Source organism: Podarcis bocagei, assembly GCF_964188305.1.
Source record: "Podarcis bocagei genome assembly, chromosome: 3".
Classification (NCBI taxonomy): domain Eukaryota; kingdom Metazoa; phylum Chordata; class Lepidosauria; order Squamata; family Lacertidae; genus Podarcis; species Podarcis bocagei.
This window is the reverse complement of record NC_138127.1, coordinates 44,609,019-44,636,863: the sequence shown is the minus strand read 5'-3', so window position 1 is coordinate 44,636,863 and position 27,845 is coordinate 44,609,019. Positions and strand designations below refer to the sequence as shown.

At 39.3% G+C, this 27,845-nt stretch overlaps 1 protein-coding gene across 7 annotated transcripts in view; it reads right to left on the bottom strand.

The window, feature by feature from the left end:
* The window catches only part of LAMA2 (laminin subunit alpha 2), a 372,288-nt gene that overhangs the window by 41,133 nt on the left and 303,310 nt on the right, over positions 1-27,845 (bottom strand). For all 7 annotated transcript variants that reach the window (XM_081187598.1, XM_081187601.1, XM_081187602.1 and 4 more), the window contains 7 exons: positions 18,317-18,433; positions 15,704-15,886; positions 10,651-10,805; positions 6,705-6,848; positions 5,048-5,181; positions 2,720-2,879; positions 422-546 (listed from right to left, as the gene is read on the bottom strand). In XM_081187598.1, the coding sequence (XP_081043724.1) occupies positions 422-546; positions 2,720-2,879; positions 5,048-5,181; positions 6,705-6,848; positions 10,651-10,805; positions 15,704-15,886; positions 18,317-18,433 (1,018 nt within the window). The remainder of the gene's footprint in view (positions 1-421; positions 547-2,719; positions 2,880-5,047; positions 5,182-6,704; positions 6,849-10,650; positions 10,806-15,703; positions 15,887-18,316; positions 18,434-27,845) is intronic.

Below are 27,845 nucleotides of genomic sequence, written 5' to 3'. Positions count from 1 at the left end.
GATATGCATGAGCAGACATTCACGAGCTTGGTTCCCTATGCCAAAAAATCAAATTAGGGTGGCTTCAAAATGTCATTTCCTATATGAAAATGGCCATATGAACCAGCTGTAATATATTTAGAGGTGATATTTAGAGGACCTTAATAGGTTTAGCTTTTTAAAAGATATATCTTTAGCTTCCAACATCCATGCCTCATTTATAGTTGATATGCACAGATTTGTATCCATGAAGCATATGTGGTTATTCATTTCTGTCTAGTAAATGGCATTTGTTATACAAAAATGGTTGAAGAGAAGCATGAAAACACAGGGGAGAATTTATTTAGGCAACTTGGTATTTAACAGAATTATGACTTTTTTTTTGTTCAGGTAACCTGCACATTAATAGCAATAACACTGACAATATACAGCAAAATCTTACCTGACAGCACACCCTTTACACTCTCCTTCAATGTCTCTGAAATTCCATAGTCCTATTGGTTTGCTGTCTAAATAAGTCTCTCCCATACAGCCGGTGAAAGTAGTAACTCGTACAGCTTCAGATTTCTGGAAACAGAAAGCATCCAGAATGAGTTCTGAGCTCCTGGTTAATGGACAATGGTATTATGAATACATGGCCACTGGTTTATTTGGCAGATAGCATTTGCTTGTTTGAAAGTCCCCAAGTACTTTTTAGTCTTCAACTGATGTGGAAAAGTGGTTGAAATGGACCCAATCCTTTGTGTCCAGGGATGTACACTAATGCGAAAACAAGAAGCACTAGTTTGCTGAAAGAGGTCAGCTGTGTGGCTTCACATACTAGGATGTTAAACGGTGATGAAAGGAAGTGAGAGCAGGCTGATCTACAGTCTTCCCCCAAAGCCATTCTAAGTGGATCTCACTAAGGAGGCTGCTCTCCTTGTTGGTAAGCTGTGGACTGGCATATCTGCCTCCTTCATCGCTTCATGGTTTCCCGGTCATTATAAAGTGTGCTCACAGCTGAAGTTGGAATATCAAACGGTCTCCTTTTGAACTCATTTAATAGTTGATGAAAGTATGATACTTTGCTATACATCTAGTGGTTGTAAAAAACTTCATTGTCATAAATGGAGTTTCCATGAGATGGATCCTGGAGAATAGCCACACACTGCTCATTACACCCTTTCCTTCCTACTGGTAGTTGTTATTCATGTCCGACTCAAACAAGCAGCTATGTGTTACCTGCTTGATTCAAGCCATGTGAAAGTTTCTCCAAGGGGAAAGCCATTTAGACAAGGGGTAGGGAACCTTTTTCAGTCAAGGACCACATTCTCTCACTGGCAACCTTGTAGGGGCCATATGCCAGTGATGTGCAGGGCCAGAGGGGGGGCGGGAGTGGGTGGAACAAGTTTGACTCTTAACATTGTACAGTAGGCCACATTCCATCCATACAAAAAATAGAGGTTTCTGCACACATCTCTCCATCCTCCATACAGGCAATCCAAAGGCATTATCATCATTCAAGAACACATTCCTGCCAGGCCAAAACACACGAGAAGGGCATGGATCAGGGCTGTGAGGGGTGTGGCCTGTTGAGAATCCCAAGGGCCAGATAGAGGGGCCTGGGAGGTAGCACTCAGTCTCTGTGCCTGAGATTCTCTACTGCTTCTAAGCTTGGAGAATCCCAAAGCTCTTTCATACTATATGAGCAGATCCATTAGGTGATTTCTGCAAAGATAATGCTGCCAGTAGCAGATGATGTGGTTGGCTGGTGCTGCCCACTTCACCTCTGGCTGGTTCTGCTGCTGTTGCTTACCAGGAGGTAGATGGGGAGAGGGGGTGGCGTGGTTAGCAAGGTGCAAATACTCTGGCAGAGCCAACCTAGCATTCCGACCAGTGCCTTTGCATTGCGCCGATTTTACCACTGCCTTGTCCTTCTCCCTCTCCTTCCTGGTAAGCAGTAGCAACACAATTGACCAGCGGTCAGGTGAGTGGTGTAGTCCCATCACACCATCTGGTGAATGCTGCCTTAGAATGTCCGAAAGAGAGGCTGGGAACTTAACTAGGATTCACTGTTTAGCAGTCAGAGTAGACTCTTGACAAAGTTAAATTAATAAGTTGGGCATGATTTATTACTATTACTGAAATCCTTCACTCAGTTATAAGCACTTTAGTCCCAGATTTAATGGAATAGTGATTGTGACCCCTTTTAAAACACTGCAGGCCTTTTGTGTTCTATAAAACTATATCCAGTGTTCTTCAGTAATGCCGGAAAAGGATTTGATATTGATCTGGATTGCTAGAAAGCATTACATAGAGCAACGTGCCCCATTAATATTGTCACCTTTATATTGATAAAATATATAGACTGTCACCTATTTCCACAACCACCCTTCTGCAAATGATCTGAAATACCCAGAATGCTTACTGGATTAGGCAATTGCAGCATACTGCAGATAGAGACCAACAACTCATGGTGCAATCCCATGTATATCAACATGGAAGTAAGACCTAGTAGATGCAGCAGGACTCATTTCTGAGTAAGCATGCACTGGATGCGATGATAAATAAGAACCACCTGATGTCTCAAATATAAATAGCCTGATCCCGAGCTCCTCTTTGCAGTCTGATAAGAGCTATTGAACATGGAAGGGTGCTTCATTCATTTGACTAAGATTGCCATCTTTGCTCAATCTAAAAGAAAGTAAATCAAAGAATGGTAACATGATTAAATTGGACTAGTGAAGTAACACCCCATTACCTTTATTTTGCCAGTTAGGCCTCCAACAAACAGCATGGCATTTGCATCCACATCCAGAATTGTGTAACCAGGTGGAGAAATTGCACTGAAAATGCTTGGTACAATGGTGGCTTTAGGACCTTCCAGTGCCTGTACAGAAACAGTGCCATTTCTTCCAGTCCTTCAGGAGGGGAAAAAAAAAGAGATATGGGAACCATTGATCAATGAATTCATAGGTTCATTAAAAGTCCTGAGTCAGTAAAGAAATTTACACATACAATAGAACATTTTTTGAATTTCTATACACAACGTTTAGCCTATGAGGAGACGTTGTGGGTCACAGCATAACTGACTAGCTGTTGATCTCATGAAGGAGATCAGCCAGTGGGCCACTCTTCATTGATTAGGCCTCATCACAGCTGCCCGACTAAAGGTGTCCTTAGTAGTAGTTCATTATCGGGTGAAGCCATGAATGGTGCTGCCTTCGCAAACAAACAAACAAACATTCCAAAGGGCCACAACAGTATTTGGGGACTAGTGATGCCAGACCCTCACACAATCTCACTGCTGCTTCCAGAAAGCCAACCCCCCACCTTATGCATATGGAAGGGAAGGTTCTTTAGCAGTAAACATTATGCCCACTACTTGTGAACTATTGTGTCTGTAAAACCCCAAACAAATCTCTGCTGTTTTAAAAGGAAGTAACCAGAATAAAGATATATCTCAGGTTTATTCAAATGGAACAAATGAAAGATTAAGCTCTCAATTAAAAACTTTTATTAAAAACTGAAAACCTTCCATTGATTTTTAAGAAAATGAAACACAACAATCCTTTAATGCATTAATTTATTCCACGGAGATTGATTATTTCATGCATCAATTATATCCTTCCATTTATGGAGCAGAAATATTTATCATTTTTTTTTTCTCTGCAAGTGCCAGGCCTTTAAATTCCAATTCATTTTGCCTCAACATGCTGATAATCTGAACAAGATATGCATGGCATTCCCTAGTGAATATTATCTAGAAAATAACATAAATTGCACTGTCATGCAAATTACTGGCAAAAGCGTTAAACTATTCTAATGGTGCCTACTGTATAATTAGACTGTAAAATGAAATGTATTACTAAACATATAATTACAATGTCGTATAACATACTTAACGAATCATGAATAAGCATTAGTATATTTCATAGAGGTGGCTAGTTAATTGGTATAGACATCTAACTAGTACTGTGAATGGAATTCCTGTCTGCTATAACTTCTAAGAATAATAAAAATGCCCCCATAAAACTTGGGTTCCACACTTCTGTTTCAGAATTACTTTATCAGGGTGTGATATTCAAAGAAAATAAGGTCAGAATTATATACTATATATGCTGCAATCACTGCATTATATAATCTTCTGTGATAGATTAAGTATGTCCCATCATTTTCATGCCCACTGCTGGCACAATCTTTTGGGGGAGAAGGGCCAGAAAGATTTATGGGAGGGTAAGGTTCAAAGGCCTGATCTTGGATGTGGTCATGGTTAAACTGCATAAAAACTTGTGCATTCCTAAGAGTCTTAGTCGGGTTTGCATTACATTTTATAATAATGATGCTCCTGACAAAGAATGCATGTGGAATGAACCATTACACAAGACAACAGTATCTAGACATTATAAAAGCCAAGGCAATGTTTATTCATGTATCAACAGAAAGTTAGTAAAGGTAAAGGGGACCCTGACCATTAGGTCCAGTCGTGACCGGCTCTGGGGTTGCTGCGCTCATCTCGCTTTATTGGCCAAGGGAGCCGGCATACAGCTTCCGAGTCATGTAGCCAGCATGACTAAGCCGCTTCTGGCAAACCAGAGCAGCGCATGGAAACGCCGTTTACCTTCCCGCTGGAGTGGTACCTATTTATCTACTTGCACATGACGTGCTTTTGAACTGCTAAGTTGGCAGGAGCAGGGACCAAGCAACGGGAGCTTACCCCGTCGCGGGGATTCGAACCGCTGACCTTCTGATCGGCAAGTCCTAGGCTCTGTGGTTTAACCCACAGCACCACCCGCCTCCCCCCAACAGAAAGTTACTGGCCATCAATTCAGAAAAAAACCTACCTAAAATTTTTAGTAATTTTTAACCCACAGGAAGTGATAAACTATGGCTGAAGCCCTTGGGGAAGAAGAAGTTGTGGTAGTAATACCACTGATGATAGTACCACTGCTGAAAACGTCCTGCTTCTAACCATGAAAGATTTAATCTCAGGAGCAAATGAAATTGAAGCATGGCATCTTCATTTTATATCATAATAGAAAGGGGGAGTGTGTGTGATGAGACGTGTATGAAAAAAGCGAGTACTTGCCTTGATGCTTCAATTCGGTACCAAAATCCATCGTCAATTGTCAGATCTGGATATTCAACCCGTCCAACACCAGATCCCACATCCCACAGGAAATCCACTTTGCCTTTACGCATTTCGATGGCCAAAAAGTCAGTCTACAAAAAAGACATTTCATTTTTAAAAAAATCAACTTAATTAGAGAAATAATAGCAAAGCTACTTGGGAGCAGAGACAGTAACAAAAAGGCAAGGCAAGTGAGAGAATTAGTAAAATAATGAAAATAAGAAAGATGTGAGTAGAGGACAATGAGCCACCATCACTTGAGGTGGAATAATCTCTCAAAATCCTTAATTTTCCTTTTGGAGATTTACTTCTTATCACGATTTACACATCATTTTTCTGAATTACTCTACTTATAGCATAAACATGTATTTCTCCTCTTCATGGGCTTATTTCAAATATTGGCTTATTTGAACATATAGCGAAAATAATAGCCACAACCTATCAGTGCAGACATAACTCAGGACTAAGCACGTTCTACATCGATAGTAAATACTATTATAATATAATAGTAATCTACTAATATAACAGTAAATACTAATATATTTACTGCTGTTAGCCGCTCTGAGCCTGGCTCCGGCTGGGGAGGGCGGGATATAATTTATTATTATTATTATTATTATTATTATTATTATTATTATTATTATTATTATTATTATTATTTAACAGTAATAACTATTGATGAGATGCAAATTAGTGCATTTGTACAGAAAAACGCCAGGAAAGCATCTGATAAATAAACATTCAAATTATGTTTCCCTTTCTTTTCTTGGGTGTCTTATTTTGTTTCCTGGTGCCATTTTTTTTATATTCATTACAGCAGAGGCCTCAAAAACTGTGTCCTGGGCCTCTCTGGACCTCTGTGGGGGCTTGACTATCTGTTACAATCCTGGCCATGATGATTTCCTATGAAAAAGGGGCTGGGTGGGTCATCTAAAGTGCTGCATGCAGAAGGATTGCTGAATCCTTTCCTTCTTACACTTCCTTCCCAATCAGTCTTTCGCCAGTTTTCATTTTTCCTGGCTGATAGAAAAAATAATAATTGCAAGATAACTTTACTCTTTTGATTCAGCTTTTATAACCTTAGGCTGCATAAGTCTTATGCACACTTATCTGGGAGTAAATCCCACTGAACTCGGTAGGAATTGCTTTTGAGTAGATATGTATAGAATTGCATTCTTAAGGTTGTTCTCATCAAGCGGCTTACTTTTTCTTACCAGGAGGGTGATGGGTGAGATGTGGAGGCTGGTGCAGTGCAAATGAACCAGCAGAGACCATCTGATCCTCCTGCAGGTGAATTTGCATCACAGTGACCTCACTGCCTTGGCCCCTCCCATTCCCCCGTAAGCAAGAATCAGAGAATAGTGACTGAGTCCTACACAGTGAGCTTTTTCTGCCACAATCCCAACGTACATCAACGAGCTGTGTAATTTATAAATCTGTTTCACATGGTTAAAAGACAGTCCTTTTGATCTTTGTTTGCCTTATGGCGAATTACAATTATTTAGTTAACCTTAGTTTCCCTGCCCTTCCACTGTGCCTTTATTTACATTGACATTTGCTACAGGTGTACAGATCAGACTAAAATTTCCCCAAAGGAAAACGAATGCAGACTTACAAATCTGTTACTTCCAAGGTAAAAAAGCAGATTGTCGGCCACTGTTGTCTTTACATTGAGAATGACAGTGTTGTAGCTTCCTTTCTTTATCTCTGGTTTGTATGTACGGATGCAGTTGCCTCCAGAAGCCACAGATACTTTAATCTTCAATGGAAACAGAAGAAAGAAAAGTTGGGAGAGAGAACTCAGGTTATACAGCTCATTACCGTCAGTGTAACAGTTAGGTATCCACAAATACATGCAGCGGACTCATTTTCGTCACTTTTCAATCATATGCTCCCTTGAAGTTTAAACTGATGGAATAAATTGCAATCTACTTCCTAAAAACTGGGTTTGGATCACAGGTCATGTACTGGCAATTATTTTGCAGTACGAATTAACTAGGATATGTGACCATGAACAAGGGTCAGCTATGACAACATAGCTATTGAATATATTCAGAAATGGATGCTAATGAACCCACAAGGGTAACAATGAATACAGCCTATGTGGGATGTGTGGTCTATATGCTGCCTTATTTTGAATGCATTCTTCTCTCCTGTGTTCTGTTTGCATTACAGAAGACTTTCATGTATTTTAGTTCTGTCAGTTGCTAGTTCCATCTCAGAGGATCTCTTGCAGCGCTTAAAACTAATTATCTAATATTCATTAAGAGTTCACTTGGTGCTTACAATATTATTGCCGTGGCATTTATGTGAGTATAATAAAAGACTCAATAAAGTCCTGGACCATTTGCTTTACTGAGCTTATGGAATCTTGTTACCAAAACAAATAAGAATGTAAACAATTCTATTTTGTTTTTCAAGTTTATGAAATAGAAATACATTTTGGCGATGGCATAAATTAGTATCATATCCATGTTTGTGGAAAATTAGGCAAGTGTGTTTTCCTTACCCATTTCAATTTTTTAAATAAAAAAATGATGATTATGGGATCGTGAAAACAGCTGCCATTTTTCCTGTGTGTCCTCTTCTCAACTTTAATATGACTATGTGGCTGTGTAACTGTGTACATGAGGGATGGAGAACCTGGCTCAGATGTTGTTGGGACTCGAAATCCCATCAGCCAAAACCAGCATAGCTAATGGTCAGGTATGATGGGAGCTGTATTTCAGCAACATCTGGAGGGCCACATGATGAGAGTGTATAAACAAGCCTCCTTTTGTAGCATGTGTGAACTAGCCACAGGATTCTCTATTAGGTACAAAAAAGAAGTAAGAAAGCATGTAGATGTCCAATGTGGGACCATTTAATACTAATAATAATAATAATAATAATAATAATAATAATAATAATAATAATAATAATTTATTATTATTTATACCTCGCCCATCTGGCTGGGCTTCCCCAGCCACTCTGGGCAGCCAAAAAAATATTAAAATACTATAATATATCAAACATTAAAAGCTTCCCTAAACAAGGCTGCCTTCAGATGTCTTCTAAAAGTCTGGTAATTGTTTTTCTCTTTGACATCTGGTGGGAGGGCGTTCTACAGGGTGGGTGCCACTACCGAGAAGGCCCTCTGCCTGGTTCCCTGTAACTTGGCTTCTTGCAGTGAGGGAACCGCCAGAAGGCCCTCGGTGCTGGACCTCAGTGTCCGGGTAGAATGATGGGGGTGGAGACGCTCCTTCAGATATACTGGACCAAGGCCGTTTAGGGCTTTAAAGGTCAGCACCAACACTTTGAATCATGCTCGGAAACGTACTGGGAGCCAATGTAGGTCTTTCAAGACCTGGTTAGGTAAAAATGTAATATATTATATTAGGTGAAAATATAATCATCACTGGTTAGGTAAAAATGTAATATATATTATATTTCTTTATTTGTTATTATATTTCTTTTTTATATTTGTTATTATATTTCTTTATTCATTCTGGGCAGTGCTATATGAATTTGCCACAGCCTCACATACCTAAATGAATCATAATTGAGCCTTATTTTTGTCATATATTCTAGATAGTAATGAGATTTTTAAAGATGCTGTAGATGTCACACGTAGTTGTATTCAAAATTCACTAGATGATGTGTTTTAAAACTTTTGGCATGACTAAAATGCCACTGACATTGAATTGCTGAACCGCCACATCATTTTGGACTTTCCAACCACACAGTGAGGAATAGTTGGAATGCCTCCTCAGAGAAATGATAAACGTTATGAAAATAGCTTTAAAACCTAGGCATGAAAATTATTTCAAGAGGTGGAAGAAATAATCGCCTCTATTTGCATTAAGAATCATTTATATATAGAAGGTGCTGTTTTATCAGCATTATACTACATACATTTATTTTTGTATTTCTCCTGCAGGCAGCATGATGCTTTGACTTGAATTAAACAGGAGCTGGCTAAACATTCATCTCTAAGGATTTTCTTTACAGATTCTTGTGGGTCATATGGCAAATAAGTTTAGTGTTACCAGCTGATCCCAGAGTTTAAAATGTAATTACACTGGGAAGACAGATTCGGGACTCAGTAATGAGGCTAGAAAATGATGCTCTTAACCCGAGGACACAAGGTGAAGAAAATCAGGAAAATGGGAAAGCAACCCAATTTAATATTCTTGGTCGTTCTGCAAAGATGCTGTCAGGTTCCATATATAGCAGCAATGCCTGCTGATAAGAAAATTTCTACGTCTTGCTGTAATGGGGCCTTTTGGTTTTGTTAGGATGATTAATGGAAACACTTGAGCAATATATTCATCATACAGCATTATTATAATACATGATTTTATTGATTAGTATTTGTCATTAATTATAAACTGACACATCATTTCCAACTTTGCTCACTGTTCATGCTCAATGCACTGATCAAGTGTGAATTCAAAAGTTATAATATGCTTGCTGCACATCAACAGATACTCTCGGGTTGATGACCGTAATCCCAGCACCTCTGCACAACAAGCACACATACTTCTGTGTGAACAAGGCCTACACTACTCCATTACTGGAAAAAGGTCCATGCATCCAATGGGGAATGTTTGGTCTCGATGTCCATCTGTAACTACAGCACTACTTTTTTACCAATGTGACATCATAGTGGCTTAAGCACAGTGACTGTGACAGAGTGATGCTCCAAAGGAAGCGGAACAATGAGCTTCAGTTTAATGACAGACCAGGTAGATACCACATTTAATCATGTGAACATGAGCCATGAGGAGAAGGCAGTTGTTTGAGTTTCTGGTTGTTGTGTTGTAAAATAAATAAATAAATAAATAAATTTTATTTATATCCCGCCCTCCCCAGCCAAGCCGGGCTAAGATCACATTATGGACGATTGATACAGATACTGAAAAACTCAAGGGCTTGATTCAACAGAGCAGCTAACAGGAACCAGTGCTGAGAGTCCTGCTAGTACAAGGGGACTTGACCCTCTCCTCTAGTCACATGCCCTCATGCCCCCCCCATGTCGCCTCTGGATCATCCAAAGAACCCCCCAGAACAGAATGTGGAAAGGGGAGCTTGCACTGATGGAACAATCTCCTTAATGCAATGTTGAATTCCACCCTTAAAGTTGCAGACTCCCCCCAAGACCAAGCAAACATTTACTGGTTATGTCATGGTAATTGCCTCCCCTACTTGGGCATGAGGAAACCTCTTTTATTACTACAATGTAGGGTTGGGCAAGTGCAACCAGATAGGAGGTCTGCTGTCAATTCAGATTCAAACCACCCCACTCCTCCTGCAGCTAGAGGGATGCTAGTGGGTTACACAAACATTATGTGTGGTTCCTTCATTCCTGTTTTACCAATATGACTAGGAAATGGCTCCTACATTGCTAACCCTTAGATTACCAATTCTCAAGCAAGCTAAAGCACAACATGAGTCCACCCAGTTTTTGTGAGCTTTGTTACCAGCATCGTTATTTTCAGCCCTCCTTATCCCTTCTGAGATCTCTGCATGAATGAAATAAGATAGTTAAAGAAATAGAATAAGCTATTAGAAAGGCTTACGGAATTGGCTTGCTTCCTGGCTTGATTTATCAGTTCTTTAATCTGAGAGATGTTTTTCCCTAGGTTATCTTGAAGTTGTTTGATTGGTTTGAGTTTATCCATCAGTCGATCTGCTTCCTCTTCCAGGTTTTTAACAGTGTCTTCTGCATCAGCAACTTCATGTAAAAAACACACAACCCGAAACAGTGTAAGAAATTGGTTACAAACACCATGAGTTTGAGAACACTCTGGGCCAGTTTGAATATAACAATCCTATTTTATATAAACTGTGGATTTTTGATTAATCCAGGAATGAGTGTTGTGCAAATGCACACACCCTTCATGTGCCAGCCAAGGTTTGTATCATGATTGTTTTAAACAAACGTATTCCATTCTATGTGTAATTGGAAACTGTGGCTTAATCTAGGACTCCTGGTGTGGTTTAATATTGTCACTTGCAGTCCATGATTAACCCATAGTTTCTCAATTCAGAAGCAATGTAAAGTAGCTACAATGAAGGTGTGCAGGCTAATTTTCAGAGAAATAAATCATGCTTTATTCATTTGGGATTTAAGTGTTTGAAAAGCCCAGAAAAATATATATACTGATAACATTTTTTTTAAAGATGCCAAATAATCGCAACAATAATTTTAGAGCTTCATTGGCAAAATAGGTGCAAAGGAGAAGTATTCAAAAGAGTGCTTTGGGTCTGAAGTTACAGGGTTGCTTTTTGTGGTGGGTTTTTTTTTTTTTTTGAGGTTAACTGAGATCCTGTGGCATGGAAAAGTTAGAGCTTAGAGGTCACAGTGTGGACAGCTCAGGGTTCTAGAGTTTGCCTTTAGTCTTGCTTTAATGGAAGCATTTTTTACTAAAATGGTAGCTCATTAGTTTTCATTAGTTAGGAAACAAATTAGCACTCATTAGTTACATAGTCATAAATTAGAAGAAGAAAATAATTGTCTAACTCCAAATATGAGGACCCATGTCTCAGGACTTTTCATATTTGTTAAATCTGGTAAAGGTTGGTAGCCCACACTTATTTTTTTCACTAGCTCTGAATATTATAAAGTGTAAACCACATGATCACCCCCAGTCACTCAGGATTCCAGCTAACATGGAAGCGTAGAGATCTGCAAGCATAGGCTTTCCTGCTTAGATGCCCATATTGCATGGGGAGTGAGACCAATAGTCTTTTCTATGTGCTGAACCCTCTTCGTGTGTTTAATGTGTAAAGGGATTTTTTGTTTGTTTTGTGTGTGTGTGTGTGTATATATATATATATATATATATATATATATATATATATATATATGGTAAAGGGACCCCTGACCATTAGGTCCAGTCGTGGCCGACTCTGGGGTTGCACCGCTCATCTCGCTTTATTGGCCGAGGGAGCCGGCGTACAGCTTCCAGGTCATGTGGCCAGCATGACTAAGCCGCTTCTGGCTAACCAGAGCAGCACACGGAAATGCCGTTTACCTTCCCGCCAGAGCGGTACCTATTTATCTACTTGTACTTTGATGTGCTTTCGAACTGCTAGGTTGGCAGGAGCAGGGACCGAGCAACGGGAGCTCACCCCATTGCAGGGATTCGAACTGCGACCTTCTGATCAGCAAGTCCTAGGCTCTGGGGTTTAACCCACAGCGCCACCCGCGTCCCTCATATAACAATTACCGGGTACTAGTTACATAATACAATCACCACAAAAAAAATTACACTGAATTTGTAGTGTCATTACAAACATTTTCTTAATTTGTCTGTGGAGAGGCTATATTAACCATCAATGTGAAGGGAATTTATGAGCACTGCTTTGCTTGATGAGACCAAGATGTCTCTGGAAGTCTGCAGATAGAATATAATGACAATAGCAATCTGTTGTGGCTTCTCTTCAGGTATCTGGTTTTCAGAGGCACAGAAGGAAGTTTTATTCATCTGTTATGGACACTGACAGACACATTCCACATGAATTTGTCTAATCCTTTCAAAATGGAACAGTCAGTGGCTTTCATTGTGACCCAAGAGCCTACTGTCAACGTATTTCTGGTTCCTTGCTAGGGATGGTGGGGCCGGTCAATTCTGGTTCCCTCAGTTTCTCATTCTTACAATCTTAAGTTCAGTTCTCCAGGGTTCTGAAGCTATTTCCCTTCAATTCTTCATGAAAATTCTTCAGCATTTTAGTCTGAATTTCTGCTAATGAACCCATTTTTGTCTGCAGTTCTGAGTAATGTACAGCTTTGCAAATAATTTTTTCTAGCGTGTACTTTATATGCTATTTCCAATAAATATTCATTTTCATACACATTTTCCCCAATATATACATTTTGTAAACAATGATTGGAGAAGTGCTCCACAAAATTTTCATGTGAACTTTGAAGGATGGCTGTGTTTTGGTTCTTATATTGTACATTGGTAAGTGTGAATTTGAGAAATTAAATGTAAGCTAAATTTAGTTTCTACCCTATACCTAGTCCCGTGACATCAATTTTTATACCATCAGACCTCCATTTCAGGTCCATAAAGAAGGAAACACTAAGTTACTGTCAGCTTCTTTGTAGAGCTGGTTGCAGTATGTTTTTGCACACTCATCTTCAAGAAACAATAGATGAAAAAAAGCAAGTGAAAAATGACAGAAGTAACAAGTTTTAAGAATCTGACTTCTTGGAACATGCAGAGCATCTGAAGGAGAACTGCACCTTCCAGGAGTCTTGACTCCGTACGACCTTTCAATAAAATGACAACTTTTGCCTCCTGCCATTCTTTGCTCAATTTCTCTCTTATTGCTTTAAGACGCTAAGTATGGGCTCGTAGCATCAGAACTGGTTGTGAGGTGTGTCCCTTTCCTGATATGAATAATAATGTTAGTGTCAATGTTGGAACATTGACTAGGCTAAATAGTAAGGCGTTATAGCGCAGCAACTTGCATAGGTACCATGCAAGTGTATTCGAGAAAATGAATGAAGCATATGGGCACAGCGGAAGGGGAAAGGCTAGAAAGAATAATAAAATTAGAACCTTATACGTACTGATTTCTGCAGACAAGTTTTGGAGATTTTAAAAAAAGAAGAAGAAAGAAAACTTGTAAGACAGTAAGTTCGAAACAACAAACAACAACACAATAAAATGGATTACTGAACAGAAAACTGGAGGAATTCACAGCTTAGAACACAGTGTACTGCAGATTTGGCAGAAGTGGAGAATTTTCTCCAGTTTCAGGTGCCCACATTAGGTCCTCTAGATATATTGCCACTGGAGAACAATCAACAGAGTAAATGTAAGTGTACTTCATGTGATAATAGCTCAATGCAGATGAAGCATTTCCAGTCTCACAAGTCCCAGCCCCTTCCTCTCCCATTTCCTTTGATTATGGCACCTTTTGTCCTCCTCCTCCTTGTCTTGCCTTTCCTGTTCAAATCTCACCTTTTCTTTTCTTTTCATTACTTTACAAAGCAATCCTAATCATGTCTAATCAGAAATAAGTCTTACTGAATTCAGTGGGGCTCAGTCCCAAGCAAATGGAATTAAGATGGCAGCTGAAGGTCTGTACCAAGCTGAGTGCTAATGATAGTTTTAATTTAACTTGGTGGGGTTATAAATTCTTGTCTACTGTGGTGTTTGTGGCACAGATTCAATGTTCACTGTAGATAGCGCTGGAAAGAGGAGTGAATTTGAGTAGGAAAAGTGAGGAGGAGGAAGGACAGCCATGAGAATCTGAGGAGCATTCCTGTTCTAATATAACTACACTTAGAAAGGCATACACTGAGATAAAGCAAAATACGTAGTTAGCTACATATTTAAATACACACTTAAACGTGAATTTTCATATGGATTTCCCCCCCTAAATTGCACATTAATGGAGACATGGAACAGAATGAACTTACGCATAAACGTATGCAAAATTGGCATGGTCTAGATATAGACTGAACTGTCTATTCCTAGATTCAACCCAAAAATGAAGACTGGGTTTTTTATTTAATTTTTTGCATTTTCAAATGCAGAACTGAGACTTTATGGAAGGAATATAGGACAGAGTTCATGTACATAATACCTCAGAAGGTATGTGATTTAAACACTTCTAAGTTCTTCCACTGTGACTATTTAAGGACCTTCAATGGAAATGACTATTCATTTTCTGTGACATTGCAATGCTAGAGGTCACTCGACTGTGCTGGAGACGTTCTTGCTCAATTCTCCTACCATGCAACACAGGGCTACTCTGTGAATATAATAACTAAGGGATCAGCATAAAATATACTCTTAACACAGCTATATTACCCAAGAGGCTATATTACATTCCCTACAAGCAAAAGACAGCTTTATTAAATTCTTCTCTCATGCTTCCCCCTTTAAAGGTTAGCTCATTGACCAAGCTGACATGTTCATACTACGAAAGCTTGTCGTTATTTCTACTGTACTAGAAATGATCTTTCAAGGACTTCTTTGTTTTTTAAATGCAGCGCTAGAGTTCTTCATCTTAATGGAGATGTTTTAAGAACCAAGAGAATGGATTCTAGAAAACCTGCTGCCAATTATGTGCTATGTAAACCTTCCCTAACCTGCTGCTTCCCAGAGGTTTTGGCCTATAGCTTCCATTACTCCCTGCCAGAATGCCTGCACTTGCTGAGGCTGATGAGAGTTGATGTGCAAAACATCTGGAGGCCACCAAGTTGGGAAAGGTTGTGCTATTTGAAAAATAAAAACAGCAACTAGATATGGAGAAACATATTGTTGGGAAGGTCTCATAAAAATAAAATAAACAAACAGCACCATCAATTAATCTGTGCTTTCCCATTGGTAATTAGTAAGCATGTAAAGGCAGACACTATTCTGCGTGTGCCCAATTGATGTGTGTCCTTTTGGACCAGGAAGAGGGCAGAACAGAGGCAGGCTTATGCATGCTCCGCCATGTGCGCAGGCCAGGAATGGAACCCCCATGAAAAGTGGTTGCCGACAGTAATAATAGCACTTGAACTTATATGCTTTAAATCATATACAGAGTTAGGGAGGGGAAGGAAGCCTTTCATAGCTACAGAAGTACATGAACAAATAACAGTGGGTATGAAAAATAAGCTCTTACTGTTTTTGGTGGGATCTTTCACCACAGCATTTGTCTTGGCTGCATCCTCAGCCAGTTTTCTGTAGTTGTCTTTTAAGCCAAGGAGATTTTCATTGAGATCTCTGATTCTAGCCAGAACGTCATTCGCAGTATCATTTGCTTGCTTGGCTTTGTCTTTGACGGCCTGTACCTTGGCTGCTGTGTCTGTAAATGGGAGGTAGGTGGGCATGAGAGACTTGTACGTATTGTACGCACAGACGTGCTCTATCACTGACGCAAGGCCATTCCCCTCGACAAAGTTAAGAAGGGCAAAATCATTGGTTAGATATGGAAACCTAAACCATTAAAAATATAGTTCTTTTCTCACCTAATATAAAGGAGCGTGCCATATATTAGCCAGATCCTACTATCATGCAACCTGCATGTGACTTCTCACCAAACTTCAGTAATATCCTGTCGGTAAATGTTGCCGTCAGTTATCGCTAGCAATGTCCTAGCTAAATATCTCGTGAAGGAAAAAACTGTCAGTGGAATGGAGCCCTGTGTTATCAGTTTTTGTGAAATGAGAGGACTGCAAATGCCTATTGATTGAACTGGCATGGTACCTATATGAATTATGTCTGAAATCTAAACTTACATATTATACAAATTTGGACATACAATTTTCACAGGAGCCAGCTTCTGAGCATGATTTCATAGTCCCCCCGCAAACCCTGTCACCTGCACTGGCAAAGGAAAGAGCACAGATGCTTGTGAGCTAGTTTAATTAGATCACAACTTTGTTAAATCAGAAAAGTCTGTGATCCAGTATTTTTTGGCACACTGAAGATACCATGCTGAGTGTTATACTGTACCACAGAGAATTGTTCTTTCCAGTAGGAAGTATGGCAACATACCTATGAAGCCATGCCAGTTTGCCCCATATGGATAGATACTGGCAGCAGATCTTGGCTTCTGTTTATATCTTTTGAATGCAAAGAGTCTCAGTCAATTTCAGTTCCCTTCATTTATGGATTTGTGATATTTCTCTGGAAATTTTGAGTTTTGCCTAACTAGACAGAGCGTTTACTCTTTGACAGTTTGTTAGTCTCTGTACTGTATTGCTACGGTAATAGGAAGGAGAGGTACTTTGGGGAAATGAGCTAGAAGAAAACGGTGGATTAGCAGTATGGACTCAGCTAGACTGGTAAAGAAAAAGTGATTTATATGAGTTGTATATACGATATAATATTGTGCCACCAGATGGCGATGTGGAGTCCCATTTTTCTCTACCTGTTTTCCCTGTTTAAATTTACAATGCTTTAAACTGAAACACTTCTTTGATTTGTCTAGATCCAGCCTATGTTGTCTTTCATTCCTTGGAAGAAGAAGAAAATTAACTTCCAGAACTGGCCTTCTAAGAATGACAAGAAAGTGACAGCTCCTGCAAGGCCGGGGTGGGGGGTAGAATGCCAAGTATTCCTTTGTCTGTGGCAGACAGAACACCAGCATCCTCAAAGATGCTCACAGGCAGGAGGGCACATAGCGAAAAGGATAATATACAGACATTCCTTGTCAAAAAGTAGAGATCAGAAAAATATTTCAGTCAACTCTGTGAATACCTCGGCACTACTTACTAGGGCCTAGTCTTGCCTGTGAACTGTGAGAGATGGATGATGAGCAATGGAGCACCCTTGTGTAGAGATGGTGGGAAGAGTGTTCACACCTGTATTGCCTAGACGATGGTCCTTGTCATCTGATGCTGTGCTGTGAAGTTGGGCAATGAGGCCACCACAGCATAGCATGAGAAGACAAAACAAAACAAAAACCCTCTTTGTGTGTTCCTTTACCCAAATAATTAGCAACATGTATTTATTTTATTTAATACAGTTATATACTGCTTGTCATCCGAGGATCACAGGGCGCTTTACTGTATAAAAGCAGAAAAACAAACATAATAACAAACCAATCACCCCACCCCCAAGAGAAGAAAGGGACGGAGTGTGCATAAGCACCCCTCCCCACCCGTTAAAAAGCTACAGCCTGTTGTGTGGAGTCTACTGTGTTCATGCAGGCTTCCAATGTATTTTAGACCCCTGATCTTCCAGGGTTCTAACACACACCAACATGAGAAAGCCTTGCTGAATCAGGCCAAAGGCCCATCTAAACCCAGAATCTTGTTCTCACAGAGGGAAACAAGATGACTATGAGAAGCCTGCAAGCAGGACATGAGTGCAACTGCAGTCTTCCCACTTCTGATTCCCAGCAAGTGGCAATCTAACCAGGGTGGTAGGAGTAGATCAGCCTCCCTGCTGCATGCCGTTGCCTTCCAACTAATAGAGGGCAACGGTGGTGGTGGGTGAATGTACTTGACCCTTTGACCTCCTTAATGAGATGTTGATTGCACGCAGAAAGGAAAGCCCAAGGCAGACAAAAGAATCGCCCAGTTTCCCAACATGGAGACGTATTTCCCCTGGCCTAGCTGTACTGATGGCAATTTTGCTACATTTGCAACACTTCCTTTCAAGCTGTTTGGTAACACAGAGACACACAACATAATCCCACTCGCTTCATGATAATTAATTGGCTGGATTCAAGCAATGTGGGAAATGGATTTCGGGTGCTCCCCAAATGGTGGTCATCCCTACTACTTACCATTAGGAATCGCAGACAGTTTCCCCAAGGTGTCATTCAAAGCTTTCAGGAGATCTGAGTTCTTTTCCTCTGCATCTTGCAACCTATTCTGCATTCCTTTTAGATTATCCTCATTTTCTGCAAAGAGGGCACAAAACAAAGATTTGAGTTAGTTTTCTGAAGCCTCTGTTTATTTCATATACTATATAAGCCTCTGTTTATTTCATATACTATGTATGTTGTCAGGAAAACAGGAAGCTGAAAGGTTCTTAATCAAATTTAATAATAATAATAATAATAATAATAATAATAATAATAATAATACATTTATACCCTGCCCATCTGGCTGGGTTTCCCCAGCCACTCTGGACAGCTTCCAACAAAATACTAAAAATAGAATAAATCATCAAACATTAAAAACTTCCCTAAACATGGCTGCCTTCAGATGTCTTCTAAAAGTCAGGTGGTTGTTTGTTTCCTTGACATCTGGTGGGAGGGCATTCCACAGGGCAGGTGCCACTACCGAGGAGGCCCTCTGCCTGGTTCCCTGTGACCTCACTTCTTGCAGTGAGGGAACCGCCAGAAGGCCCTCGGCGCTGGACCTCAGTGTCTGGGCTGAACGATGGGAGTGAGATGCTCCTTCAGGTATACTGGGCCAAGGCTGTTTAGGGCTTTAAAGGTCAGCACCAACACTTTGAATTGTGCTTGGAAATGTACTGGGAGCCAATGTAGGTCAGATATATTAATTTCACTTTCTTTCAGTCTCTCCTTTTCCCAATCAGTTCTCCATATTTTCACAGCAATATGCTACTATTATTTTTTAAAGCCTTCATGAAAATCCATCAAATTTAAGGCAAATTTCTCCCAATATACATGTTTGTATGCAGTTTTGCCAAATATTTACATTTTTGCAAACATTTTCCCTTAAGTAATGCATTTTTGCACGTTATCTTCACTCATAACATGAGTCTTTTCTGTTCTTTACCCTAGCACACATGGTTTCGTACGCATTTGGCTGGAGAACTGCACTGCAGATTTCAGAAAAGTGCAAATTTTGAAGGATGGCTGCATTTCAGGTTGCATACTGTTTTGGGAAGAGTGAATTTGGTAGATTCACCTTTCGATGAGAACTGAATCAAAATTCTCTCCCATCCCTAATACTCACAGCCACACTATAGAGGAGCCTGGGCAAAGAGAGAATGACTGACCCAAGGGCCTTTTGTGGTGTAGTGGTTAAAGTGCTGGACTAGGGCCTGGAAGGCCACAGTTCAAATCCCCACTCAGACATGAAGCTGCCTGGGCCAGCCACTCGCTCTGGGTCTAACCTACCTCACAGGATTGTTGTCAGGATAAAGTGCAAAGGAGGAGAACAATGCACACTACTCCGAGCTGCTTGGAGGAAAGGTGGGATATAAATGTACAGTGGTGCCCCGCAAGACGAATGCCTCGCAAGACGGAAAACTCGCTAGACAAAAGAGTTTTCCGTTTTGTTTTTTGTTTTTGTTTAAAATTTATTGCAAATTTTAAACAAAAAAGCAAACCACAGTACCATACAACAAACAGAAAAGACAAAAAGAAGTTAGAAGATAGACATAAAATAAAAAAGAGAAAAAGAAAAAAACAACAGAAAAGCAATTTTCCATAAATCATATTTTCATAATATTTAGACTTCCTCACATCACCCTTTCCTGCATTCTCAGTCATATAATTATAGACAGCAATTTGTTACCTTGTTTCGGTTCTTATTTTGTAGTTCTCAAATATTATGTCCCAAATTTTTAAATAGTTTTATCGTATACTAAACTGCTTAGCTTAAACATAATATTACTTCAGATTTCATCTTTTTCTCAACCATCACTTATTCTCATATATCTTACAGCTAAATTGCTGATGCCATGTTACTTTCTATCGTGCATTCTCTTAACATTCATACAACTTATAATATTTTTGTAAATAGTCTTTAAATTTTTTCCAATCCTCTTCCACCGTCTCTTCTCCCAGGTCTCGAATTCTGCCAGTCATTTCAGCCAGCTCCATGTAGTTGCGTCTGCCATTCTTCCAGTGTGGGTAAATCTTGGGTCTTCCAGTGCTTTGCGATGAGTATTCTTGCTGCTGTTGTTGCATACATAAAAAAAGTTCTATCCTTCTTTAGCACCCCCTGGCCGACAATGCCCAAAAGGAAGGCCTCTGGTTTCTTGAGGAAGGTATATTTAAATACCTTTTTTAACTCATTATAAATCATTTCCCAGAAGGCCTTAACCCTTGGGCATGTCCACCAGAGGTGAAAGAATGTTCCTTCAGTTCCCTTGCATTTCCAACATTTATTGTCGGGCAGGTGATATATTTTTGCAAGAGTTTTCCGTTTTGGAGGTGCTTCGCAAAACGAATTTCCTATGGGCTTGCTTCGCAAGACGACAATGTCTTGCGAGTTCCTGCTGGTTTTTTCCCCTCCCCCCTTTTTCTAAGCTGCTAAGCCGCTTAACAGCTGATCCGATCAGCAGATAAGCCGCTAAAAGCTGCTAAAAGCGCTAATAGCGCTAATCCGCTAATCCATCAATGGGCTTGCTTCGCAAGACGAAAAAACCGCTAGACGAAGAGAATCACAGAACGGATTCTTTTCGTCTTGCGAGGCACCACTGTACTAAATAAATATTTTTTTAAAAGAAATCTATGGCTGAGCAGGGATTTGAAAGTATAAGTTATAAAAAAATACTTATATACTTGATTATTATTTTTTAAATACTGATACATATATTTATATCTATCTGATGGCAACCACACAAAAATGAAAGTTACAGATCATTTCTTTAATTGTCCGCATAAGCTTGGCAGCATAGAAAGGTTTTCTGTGAAACTCTTGCAGAAAAGAAATAGAATCCATAACTTTTGAAATTTAAATCAAGGATTTCCACTGTGTCTAAGGTCTTGGTTTTCTTATATTAGTTTTATACAATACCTAGTATTTATAGAATTTTCATTATTAGAGAATATGCCGATGGTTGCATTTCGAATTGCACATCATTCCTAGGACTGCATTTAAAAAAGAGGAAACTTGCTGAACAACCGTTCAATAATGGTTAAATTGAATAGAAGACACAGGAGACTTTCCTTAACATCTTCTGCCCTCATCAATAGATGAAACTGCTGTGGTGACCTCAGAATTTCTTGAATTTCTTCAGTGGTGTGTGTGTGTGTGTTTGTGTGAATAAATACAATCAATGAGGTCAGAGTAGAGTCACAAAGAGTGTGTTTTACTTACCAAATTCCTATTACATTGACTTGATGCAGCTGCTGCAGATGTAATACCCATTGAAAGGCCATGATATCATGTTAACTATAATATGATCAATACTCTCTCTCTCTCTCTCTCTCTCTCTCTCTCTCTCTCTCTCTCACATTCTCTCTCTCTCTCTCTCTCTCTCACACACACACACACACACTCACACAAACACACACACACACACACACACACACACACACACACACAGAGAGAGAGAGAGAGAGACATTTTAAGGCAAAACTAATTTGTAGATAAAATAATGTACTAATATCCATTTAAACGGAAAAACTGCTACAAACCATAAGGACAATAATTGAATATTCAATATACTACTGATGAAATTAATGTCATCCTTTGTGTATGATTCAATAGTCTTTGCAAGCTGTTTTGCATGACTGTGGTGTTTTCTAGGACATCTTCCATAAAAATGATTTTTAAGGCTGTCAAATCTATGTTCCAACTCAGATTGGTGGATATATGCAAATACATATGTCACAAACTCAGGAGTGTAGTTTGGCAAGGAAAATGCTGATTAGTGCTGAAGCATCATTTTAGAGACATTTTTCATTATTTATTCCCATCAAAATGGATGTTATGGTGCTGTAGCATTGGAGGGAAGACATTTAGAGCAACATGGCATTTCCTCCTTGGAAAATAGGGGTTGCACTGATGGCAAAATCTGGGAAATGAGTTATAAATCATGTATAGATTGCTTGCCATAGGTGGCAAATTACAGAGAATTCAAACATTTGTATATACAAGGTAACTAGGTACATCTAAATAAGAGATATATTACATTATGTGATGCCACAAAGCGTTCTTAATTGGCCTGTAAAATGGTCTCTCCTAGAAAGACAATAAATGGTCTCTCTTAGATACACAATAGATTTGCCAATTGATGAATTAGTAGCTCACTTCTGAAATATCTACCACACGGGTGTGTGTGGAATCAATGAGGAAACATGGCTCTTCAGTGTTGCTCTGCACATTTTCTGAAAGTAAAATGTCTTTTGCCATGATTATTGAAGCATGTTACATATAGGGTGTCCTGAAAGACAATTTGGAAGCTTCAGTAGGCATACAACCTGATAGACTTTTATCAGGTACAGCCATAATTGTCCAAATTCCTTTCATTTGCAAGCCCAATTTAAGGTGCTGGTGCTTTAAAGCCCTAAATTTCTCAAGACCCAAATATCTGAAGTATTGGGAAGTTTTTAATGTTTGATGTTTTACTATGTTTTTATATGTACTGTAAGCCACTAAGAGTGGCTGGGGAAACCCAGCCAGACAGGCAAGGTATAAATAATGGTAATAGTAATAATAATAGTAGTAGTAGTAATAAATGATGAATACCTATTATTATTATTAGTGCTATTTTTCTAGAAAAAGAGGTGCCAGAACTCACAATGAACACCTCTCTCATTCTCTTAGAATGGCAGTGGCACCCACCTGAGAGTTCTGACTGAAAAAAGCTGCTATTATTATTATTATTAAAATTTATATGCCACCCTTCATAAGAAACCAGAGACAATCAAGAGACCAAGGGTCATTTATTGCCTAAACAATGACTCTTCCGATGACTTTTTAATCTGACTTGTTTTAACATTTATTATTTATATATCACTTCATAATAAAAATTCTCTAATATTGCTCCAAGATCTGTTTGACATTTCAAAAGAAAATACACAACACCTATGTAATGCTTTCAAAAATAATTTCTTCATAACAGATACATTTCAGGTAGTAGTTTTAGTAGTTCTTCAGTCAATGTCTCTTATACTGACTTCTTCTCTCCTGGGTGCCTTGTCCAAATTATACCAATTATTCCATTCTTACAGTTCAGAATCACTCTGCTCTGAAAACTACTTCTAGTTCTGCAACTATTGAGCCAGGCTATTTTTATGACTTTTAATAAGTTTTAATCTCTGTGGATCTCCCAAATTCCAATATCCAAACTCCATCTGTTTAAAATTCCCCCCTTTAATATCTCAAAATGCATTTTAATTGTTTTCTAAATATTAAGAAGGAAAAAAAGCAAAATAAATTTCCTCAGGGAGTTCCATGCAGACTGGAGGATGAAGTTCTGAAAATCACCATTAATTTTTAAAGAAACTGCTCTGTTCTACAAGTGATAAATATTCCGAAGAGCCATATTTTGAAGTCACCTGTGGTGAAGTTAAACACTGTGCCATAGTTACGGCATGAAATCCATTCAGTTTACTTGTGACTGACAACTTCCTTGCTTTTTAGACAAAGTTAAGCTAGTTCTCACTCATTATGCTAAGAAGAACAGACATGCAGTCTGTAAGGAAGTAATCGAACGCAGATAATGAGAATAATAGAGGCAACTGCAATGTAAGGCAGCACATTCTACTCAAGAATGAAGAAGCTTAGCCTGTGTACTTATGAATGCAAGGGGCTTACACTGAATATGTGGAGAAGGCCCTAGGTGAGCCCTGACTGTTTTTGTGAAGCAGTTGAGAATGAGAAGTGGGAAGATGACTAAGAGGCAGACAGGCATCTTTGAAGGCTCAAGAATTTCTCTTTCATTGGAATTACACAACAGGCCCACCTAGAGCAAGCAAGAGTTTTTCTTGGTCTAATTTGAACAACAAAGCAATACTTGCTGCTGAAACTAAGCAAATTATAAGGAGAATCGCCATCAGATGGCTCAGGGAGAAGGCTTCTGCCAATTTCATGGCCTTGGTGACCTAGAGCTCTCCAAGACAGTTGCAAGTCCAGATGCTAGGCACTGACATTGGCAAAGCAGAGGGATATCCTATCTGGTTCCCTCTCCTTCCCACCCCATAGCTTTAAAACTGAGTTGTCTTTATAAGAAAACAGCAAAAAAAGTATAATGAAATATGTCTAGGATATTGGGTGTCATCCAACTATGTAATACTCAAAACATTCCCATTAAAATAAGTGGGACTGTTAGCAATAACCAACTTTGGTTAGCTATTTATTTCAATGGGTCTACTCCAAATATGACTCAGTTGGATACCCCCTGTTAGAAAACATCTCAGAAGAACTACTTTTGGAGAATTGGAAATTGTAGTGTTATGAAGTCTCAGATAAATAGGGGGGAATGGCCAGTACAGTCATATACCTTAAAGTCTGCTGAATTCTTTTCTAATTCTATGCTTTGGTGACAATGACTAATGGTGGGAAGTGCTTCACTTTTTGCTGACACCATACATTTTTGCGGTCATAAAGGAATTCAAACCAAAAGCTCATGGGGATTTATCTAGGAACATATACAAAGATGATGATTATATAACAAAGATCCTGTGACTTTGCAGGAATATGTATTACAAGGCAGTGCTAATCATTATTAGGGACCTCAGTGCTTTTCTTCAGGGGATACTCAAGGGTAAACAGTACTGGCACCTCTTTTTGTTGTTGTTAAAAAGTGTGGCACTTACTGTAACAACTTCATGGTGAGTACCAGCACCTATTTTTCTAGAAAAAAAAGCACTGAGTAGAGTACAAAGTACCTGCACACTAGAGATGAAGTTCTGAAAAATAGAATTCCCATTAAGTTATCAATTGCTAATCTGGAAAAAAAAGGAATGGCTTAGATCTGAATGACCACCAACAAATACAATATACTTTCTGCGCTTTCATTTTGCAATTAACCTTGTTTAGACAAAAGCCTGTCTGAATAAAATATCTTCAAAAATATGTATTCACAACCCCCTCCCCTTACACCTATGTCTTGCATCCCTTTATTCTGACATAGCGCAAGCAAAGGGAAAAGAAGAATTTGGTCACTTATAGATAGGAGCCTGAAATCCACATATGTGCAAAATGCTAGCTGTAGAATCTACTTTCAGCCCCACAGAGGGAGAGAGAGAAAAAGGGAGAAATGAGTAAATCTCCATTTTAATAGCTGCCGTCACACGTTTTGCTCTGTAAGGACTATTTCAGCAAATTTCGGAGGTAATATATGGCATTTTCCTGATTAACAGCCATTTTATACCTTATGTAATTGGCTACAAATCAGGTGGATGTCATAATGTAGCAAGAAAACATTCCCATCTCTGTCGCAGACTAGGCCTGAGTTCCTGGAGGATATATTACTTGAGTGGTTTACGGGTTTTCATTACTTTAACTAATGTACTACCTGTAGTGCAGAGAGAGAAATTCCAAACTAATGACTGCTTCTGCCTACTAGCTCTTTACAGAGTCTCTATTATTTGTCTTTTAGTTGTGGGCTTCCTATAGGGATTTGGGAGGATTCTAAGGAGACTTTGTTCTGTAAGTTTTTTTTTTATTTTAGTGCTCTCTTCCTAACCTAGAAATGCCAAGCCATGGCTTAGGAATTATGTTAATAACACCAACAACATACTGATGCAGCAACAAGTGCCACAAACAAATAAAAGCAATTAATCTCAGGCTCGAATTTGGCTTAATGTCCATCCAGGCCACAATGTGATCCTGCAGGGTTAGAGTAATGTGTGCCAATATATTAACATATACACAGGATAGAGCACTGAGAAAAAACATTAAAGCTTTATGTTTCAGCAAAGCAGTTTCATCACTGTTAGAACCGTCTAATAAAAAAGAAAAATCAGCTCCATAACCCTCCAATTAACCTGTAATAGGGCTTCATGACCATATAGGAGTACTTAACTTGAAATTTTATAAGATGCCTTTGTGGTGATATTAAATTGCTTTAGAAAGACAGAACTTTCCCTGGGTACTGTGAGTAAAGGGGGGAGCAGTAATTTTAAAAATAAAACAATTTTTTTAATATAACAAAAAGCAATGTCTTAATAACGTGATGGCGAAGGTGTTGAATGCAAAGATGTAAAATGCATGAATGCATGTTAAAATACAATTGCTTTCTGCAATACAGCATAAGCCACTTTGATTAGATTCAGTTGTGTAGCCATCAACAAACCCAGTTTATGAAGTTGTGACTTGCCAGATGATCTTGGGCAGGTTCCTCTAGGGAGCCTTCTGGGGACCATGTGCAAGTGGTAGGTGGGGCCGGAGGAAAAAGCAGGCAAAGTCAGAGGAAACAGACAGAATGCAGAGCAATGGATGTGACTGTAATTTGTGTACAGTAGGCTATGCTCTATGTGAGGCTGATCCAAAAGCTGCAACCAGCGCAAAATGCAGTGGCTCAGTTGCTCACTGGGGTGGAAATTTAGCTATCATGCCACTGGCGGCCAATGAGCTACTGGGCTAGGTTTAAGGTACTGGCATTGGTGCACAAAGCTGGATAGCTGAAAGTTTGTCTCATTCCCTACACACCCAACCAATCACTGCATTCTGTAGGAGAAAGCATCCTGCAGATACCATCCTATCAGGAAGTTTGCTGTGCACTGTATTGGGATTGGGCCTTTAGTGCATAGCTGTCAACGTTTCCCTTTTTTAAAGGGAAATCCCCTTATTCCGAATAGGATTCCTCGCAAGAAAAGGGAAAAGTTTACAGCTATGCTTTAGTGTGATGACACCTACACTCCTAGCATCAAACAGGTGCCTTCTCTATTGTCTTTTCTCTATTGTCCCTTTTCCAACAAGCATACTAAATGGAGATATTCATTCCAGTAGTGAATGGGAATCGATTTTATGTATGTTCTGTGTAAATTGCTTTGAGATGTCTCATGTGAAGCAATTCATAATTAAACAAATAGCCATAAGAATACATTCTAGCCATGCCAAAGTCAGAGGTTTCTACACACATAAACACAAACGCCCATTTAAGTAAGCAAGAGGCATGAACATGATTCAAGGATCTGTTCCAGCCACACAAAAGCACTTGAAAGGGAGGGTATGGAGTAGGGATGGTGAGCTGTGAGGCTTGGAGAAAAGAGGTGCAACCTGCAGGGGGTGGCATGGCTTGGTGAGAGAGCCTTGAGGACTGGATAGAAAGGCTTGGAGGACTGCATTCAGGCCTGAGGTTTCCCACTCTTGATACTGAGCAAATCAGCAACACTCAGGATCAAACAAGACATGCCACTAAATGTGTCATTAAGCAGCTTTCCAAATTAATGCAAGGGTACAGGGGGAATTACCATATCTTTCTATGTCATTTGTACTCTCACAAACACTGTCTGAAGCATATTAGAAAGAAGGTCAAAATAGATGTGACTCAACGTAGTCATTAGAAAGGATGCCGTGTTTTGCTTTTTAAATGAGTAAGGATGGGGGTGACAGTTTTTGCCAGGACTGCACTGGGAGCCCCCCGCCCACATTAATAGCAGCCATAATTTCCATTGGGATTGTGCCTGGGAAGGGAAGAGTTAAGCCTCCCCTCTT